At 33.8% G+C, this 6405-nt stretch overlaps 1 protein-coding gene across 1 annotated transcript; it reads left to right on the top strand.

Annotated features, from left to right (window-relative positions):
* Positions 1-1755: 1755 nt before the first annotated feature.
* On the top strand, positions 1756-3823 carry LOC131841655 (tektin-4-like). Its single transcript, XM_059189979.1, has one exon. It carries the CDS (start codon positions 1838-1840, stop codon positions 3356-3358), a length of 1521 nt encoding a protein of 506 aa, XP_059045962.1. The 5' UTR covers positions 1756-1837; the 3' UTR covers positions 3359-3823.
* The last annotated feature ends 2582 nt before the right edge of the window (positions 3824-6405 follow it).

The following is a 6405-nucleotide window of genomic DNA, read 5'->3' as shown; positions in this document are numbered from 1 at the left end:
GTTACAGTGAGTTCAGGACTGTATCGTCTTAAAATGGTCTGAGATTCAATCCTCACATGAAACAGCAATATTCATAAGTACGTCTATTTAAATTGGTATATATATGTATTGTGGGTTAATTAATAAACCATAATAAAGTAGGTATAACAGTCTTTTTAATAATACGATAGAAATTTAAATAAATATCCACATATTTATTACATAGAGTCCCAAAAGTTAAAAAGCTTGTACAAAAACTGTTGGATTTGTTTTTTATAAATATATATATATACATACATAGCAAACATCTAGACCAATATAAATAATCATACTCACGAATACATGTTTGTAGTTGTACATGTCTTGAATCGCCTACTATAGTACTCAGACCGCAATTTAAATAGATTTAAAAAGTTTAGTTTTTTTTTATTCTATTTCTATCGAATAACGAGGCGGTGCATTAAACTTGTTTGGTTACATTCTACCATTCTTAGGTTATCAATAGATTGATTCATTGAATTATATTTCAGAGTCACAACACTAGTTACGACCTCAGTAGTCTCCCACGGTAACTGCCATTCTAACAATATAAATGTGACCTTTCATGTGAAGTAACGTTTGTTGGTATCTCCTATTGCATCTTATAAACTGGGAATGTACTTCTATTCACGTGTGGTATGTCTATTGTGCTTATTTATGTTTGTTCATAGTTAATTTATTTGAATCGTGAACTGAACTCCTTGAGACAGATTTAGTAACTGGAACATATGGTAAAAGCAAATGTCGATTTACTACTATTTTTTTTATTACTTCATAATTTATGAGCGACGTTCTTGTCGGTAAACTCTAGCTTGGGAAAGTCTTGCCACTTTCCGCGATCTTTCATCGTACTCTTTAAACCTTGATACGATACTCCAATTCTGTCTTTCATTTGCTTGATGTAGCCGTGCCTTGATATTCCCTTCTATCTCTCCCTCAATAATAACTTTCATAAATTCGTCGTGCCAAATGTCCTAACATTTTTCCTCGTCTTTTTTCTATTATAGTATTCAAGATCTGACTTTTTCTTGCAACCTGCGCATTACTTCTTCATTTCTTATTTTATCTTTCCAGCTAATCCTTTCCATCCTTCTCCAGCGCCGTATTTCAAAAGCTTCCAGTTTGTCCCTTTCTTTTTGAGTTCATGTCCACGTCTCATGCATACAAAGCTATACTGTTTTTTTTTAACTTATTAAATACATTACCGTCGTTATTTACTAAGGGTATATTGTAAAAATCTATAAAAATCCTGCCTCTGTTCCCCAGTCTCACCTACTTTAGCCGCTAAGCGGCTTATGTAAGCTGTGTTTCGGTTGTACGGTACAGATTAGATAGTGAATTGATCTTTATAACCTCTGTTTCAATGCTAGGGTACAGACTAGGTAGTGAAATTGTATGATAAGTCACAATATCTTTGTTCTCTGGTATAATAACATAATATATGTACTGGTGTCGTACGATCACGTAATGTTTATAGTGCTGTATATGGAATATTGGGAACGGTTACTTCCTATCATCAAGCCATAGCCTTCTTTGCCACCCAATTACATAAAAAAAAGAAAAAGTAAATTACCCTTTATTGTTATAAATGATAAACCCCTAATAAACCTAATTTAGCTGTTGGATTAAGTTTTGCGCTGAAAATTTTTCTAAAAAGTTTCAATATCCTACATAGTTTTTTTTTATTTATATAGTTGACAATTGTTGATAATTATGACAGTTTTATTAGAGTATAGTCTTATTTTAGTATTATAATATTCATATTTACATAAAAGAATCCATTATATATATTTACAAAATTATATAAATTATAGTTAAAATGGCGGCAAATACGTTAACTTGCCCCAATATTTGTCCAAATGTTGATAGAGTTGTCGAAAATACTCCGGAGTATCTGGTAGGGGGAATGTCTAGTGGATCAGAAAATCCTTTTGCTTCCCCTTATGTCCCTGGTTTGATACAACCACCCGAGAAGAAAATCTATCCTCCTGGAGCACCGCCGCGATATCTTCCACAACCAACGGACAGTACAAGCGGCGATATACTGGGCATGGGACCTGTAGGACCCTGGGCATCTGGACACTTAGACTGGACACCGCAAGCTGGAACAACTGGTGTCAGACCTGTTGTAGACAAATATTCTATCACTAGGTACTCTACAGGCGAATGGAGAAAGTACAATGAATTTATTTTAACTCCAAGAGCCACAGATAAGGCTAAAGCAACAGATGTTAACACCCGAAAAGATGTCGCAAATGCTTTCATGAAACTGGATAACAAGCAGGCTGATACAAATAAACAGTTAGAAAAACGTTTGAAAGATCTTTCTTATTGGAAAAATCAAGTAGAAGATACTCTTAAAGCTATCACTGAAGAGATTCATATTTTGGATGAAGATCGAACGCGGCTTAAAGGAGCATGTAGGATTCTAAATATGCCTGAGGCTATATCTAGAGAATGTTTAGAACTCCGAACTAATAGATATGAACCAGATTTAGTTAGAGATGATGCTGAACAAGAACTAATAAAGGAGGTGGCAATAGTTGGGGAAATACGAAGAGTTTTTAATAACACCCTCGCGAAAGTTGAAGAACAAATGGCTATGAATAAAGCTGCCAAAACTAGTATCGAGTTTGACTGGAGTGATAAAATGGTTAGCCTGAAAGGGGATCGACAAAACTTAAACTTAACACCAGAATCAAATTTATTACTGTACCACCCTGGAGTAGCTAGATGGCCAGAAAATGCTACAACTTTAGAATATTGGGAACACTTCTGCAGTGAGAGTATACAAAACTGTGATGTGATTAGAAAAATGTCAGAAAACCTACGTAGAGATTTATCGACAATTATTACAAATGGTAGTCAAGATATGAAACTACAAGCAGAAAGAACGAACTATGCTTTGGCAGAAACTGTATCAGCAACGGAAGAATTGTGTAAAAAATTGGAAGAAAACTTAAAGGATAATTTACAAAAGATAGCTGATATTGAAAACTTAATTGATTATCTCAAAGATAGTTTAAGAAAAGTTGACGAGAGAGCAAAGTTGGCAATGACAAGACTACACGTCCGAAATTATGACAGACCGAATGTAGAAAATTGCAGAGATGAAGCACAATACGCTTTGATAGCTGAAGCAAAGTTTATTAAAGAAACTAGCGAGTCATTGTGTGAGAAAATAAGAGAAGCAGAAACTGTTAGGTCTGAACTATTGAAATATCGAGGGGATTTGGAGAAAGAAATAGCTTGTAAACGAAAAAGTCTCAATATAGATCAAGACAGATTAGCTAGGGTTCGCGCGCATATGCCTACTCCCGAAGAATTTGCAGCAGGATAAATAAGATAGATACAACATTTAAGATTTTAGATAAATATGACGTGTAAATTTCTGTCTATGAATAAAATTCAGGGTAATGAAATTCATCATACAAAGTCCCCAATTTGAAAAGTAATATCCTAATATAATACATTCTAAGATTGTGAGGATGGATGGATGATGTATATTTATTACTTGTACACGCGAAAACTCTAGGATTCCAATGAAATTTATATTTATTTTCAAGCTAAGATCTTGTGTTATGGGCAGTAGGAACAGTTTCCTAGTGATATTAAAACTGAAATACATTTTCTTTTACATACATAGAAAACACACAGATCAACATAAACAATCATACTTATGAATACAAAAATTTGCATCGTGTGCGAGGATTCGTACCCGGAACCATCGTCAATACGGTGGGGTGCTAAACTTCTAGACCACCGAGGCCGTCGTCTATCTATTGAGCCTTTCTGAAATTATTAGTGTCATTAAAAATATTCAATTAAAATTCAATGCGTTAGAAAAACATTACCACAATTAAACAACGTTAGTGGATTTGTTTTCTGTTTATATTTGATTGTATACATGTTGTACCTACAGACTATTAGGTAGGTGTTTTGGTGTCCTTAAAGAGTGGGTACAAATAAAATCATAACCAATATACTGAAATTAGAACTAGCTGTTACCAGCGATTTCGTCTGCTAAGATTTAAAATAATGAAAAATTCTAAAATAAAAGTAGCCTAAGTAGTAACTTAGGCTGCTTAATCTACTACGAGATTTTCACTCACAGATAACGAATATAAGGAGTACCTTATACTCGTGAAAATCTCGTCACAATCGGTCCAGGCGTTTCAGAGATAAGCAAGAACATACAGGCAAAAAATTTTTTTTATTATTATTTTTTTGATGTAAAAAACTAAATACTTTCATATGCATTTAGTGAAAAACTAATTATGCTTTAAATATTTTAAATGAATTATTTTATATTATAAACGAAAGTTTGTGAATATGGATGCATGTTTGTTACTCTTTCACGCAAAAACTACTGAACGGGTTTTGATGAAACTTTACAATAATATAGCTTATACACCAAAAAAACATATAGGCTACAAATTACATGCGGGTGAAACCGGCACAGCTAGTATGTAATAGAGATGAAAAGCGTCTATCAGTATGACTTGGATTATTCAACTGTATTATATAAAAGAATTGTCAGTTTGTCCATTGAAGTCTCTTCTCACAGTTCAAATAGTGAAATACGCGTAACAACTACTAAAATTATCTCCAAACCGAAATCTGTATTGTTTGTTCACACTTATAAAATATTGGGTCATGTTACCTACTTTTATTGAGTTACAATTGTGTAATTTAATGTTATGTAAAATAGATGGTTTTGTGATTATTGTTCAATCTGTTAATATTATAAATTTGTGAGTTTGTATATCCGGGTATATCACCGGTACGATTGATCTGATTTTGAAAATTCTTTCACTGTTAGAAAGGTAATTTTTTTATGGATGAGGATGGAACGATGTACCCGCCTGCGTTAACTGTTTACGCTGGCGGGGCATCAGTAGAGCATGATAGGCTGAACATGTGGTCAGGTCCGTTAGCCCATATTGGCAAATGGGTATTTGCCACTATGGTTTCCAGGGGGCACCGCGTGGAGGTCAACCTGACATGATACATTACTAGCAATGAAATTATTAGGACACATTACTAAACTCCCTGAGTACTATATATTGAGACTATATTTAGCTAGCCCTAGCGGCGCTACCTACCAGGCAACCATGAATGTTACAGAGAAAGATTGACAATAAACCAAAATAATGCATATATAAATATAAAGATAAATCCTATATATGTATAAGTACTTAATGATCTGACAATGAAATTATGACATCACGCTACGGACAATAGGAGCGGAGCAGCAATGAATAATGTGGTTATGTATGGAAAATTCGGTGTGGGATGGACTATTTGTCGAGGAAGACTATAGGCTATGTAACTTGTGCGATCAATACTAGAGAAACATCAATGAAATGGCAGACAAATATAATTGAGAAAAAAAAAGGCAGATGATATTGCACGGGTTGGCTAGACGTTTTCTAAGTTAACTAATTTCTAAACGTAACGAAATACAGTCGTATAGAGAATCTCCGCTTTTAATCGATTAAAAAGATTACCATCAGATGGGTCGTATGCTTGTTTGCTACCTACGTTGTATAAAAAAAAGAAAAAGTCACGAGTCTATTACAACCGTACGTGCTTTATTCATAGACAGCTATATTCTCCACATATTCTATCGCATAAATGAAATCTATGCAATGGGTGATAAGAATAATATAGAATTATTAGTATATGCGATTAGGCAATAATATATACATATAAATAAATTTGGAGTGTCTGTTTATACTACATGCATTTTTTACGATTTTTGTCTGTCTGTCGGTCTGGCTGTTTGTTCCGGCTAATGTCTGAAATGGCTGGACCGATTTTGACCGGATTTTTATTGGCAGGTATCTGATGTAAGAAGCAGTAACTTAGGCTACTTTTATTTTAGAAAAATAAAGTTAAATTCCACTCGGATGTAGACGCGGGTACAGCTAGTTAAGAGAATAAAAGGTATGACTTGATGTTTAAAAAATACCTATTTTGACCCACTCAACACTTCCCACCACGCTGTATTGGGTTGACTGGACGAGATTTCTTTTAGAGATAAGTTCTCCTTTGTTAACATTATTTCTAATTAATAATATTTAAAAATGTATATATGTAAGTGCAATAAAGGATATATAATATTTCCACAAGACTGCTGTGTAAATCGTCATTACATAGTATAAAACAAAGTGGCTGTCGCTGTCTATCCGTCCCTATGTATGCTTAAATCTTTAAAACTACGCAATGGATTTTGAAGCGGTTTTTTTTAATAGATAGAGTGTTTCGAGAGGAAGGTTTATATATAAAAATTAAAATAATAAAAAAATAAATATATATATAATATATATACCTACACCTGTGCGAAGCCGGTGCGAGTAGCTAGTCTTTACTATAAAACAGTCG

Source organism: Achroia grisella, unplaced genomic scaffold (assembly GCF_030625045.1).
Source record: "Achroia grisella isolate CSIRO2021 unplaced genomic scaffold, CSIRO_AGI_Agris_v1 utg1867, whole genome shotgun sequence".
NCBI classification, from domain to species: Eukaryota; Metazoa; Arthropoda; class Insecta; order Lepidoptera; family Pyralidae; genus Achroia; species Achroia grisella.
The sequence above is the reverse complement of the archived record's forward strand: the minus strand, read 5'-3'. Positions and strand labels throughout refer to the sequence as shown.

What these genes read in the sequence shown, in the direction of transcription:
- LOC131841655 (XM_059189979.1), top strand. Translation starts at nt 1,838, where the DNA reads ATGGCGGCAAATACGTTAACTTGCCCCAATATTTGTCCAAATGTTGAT.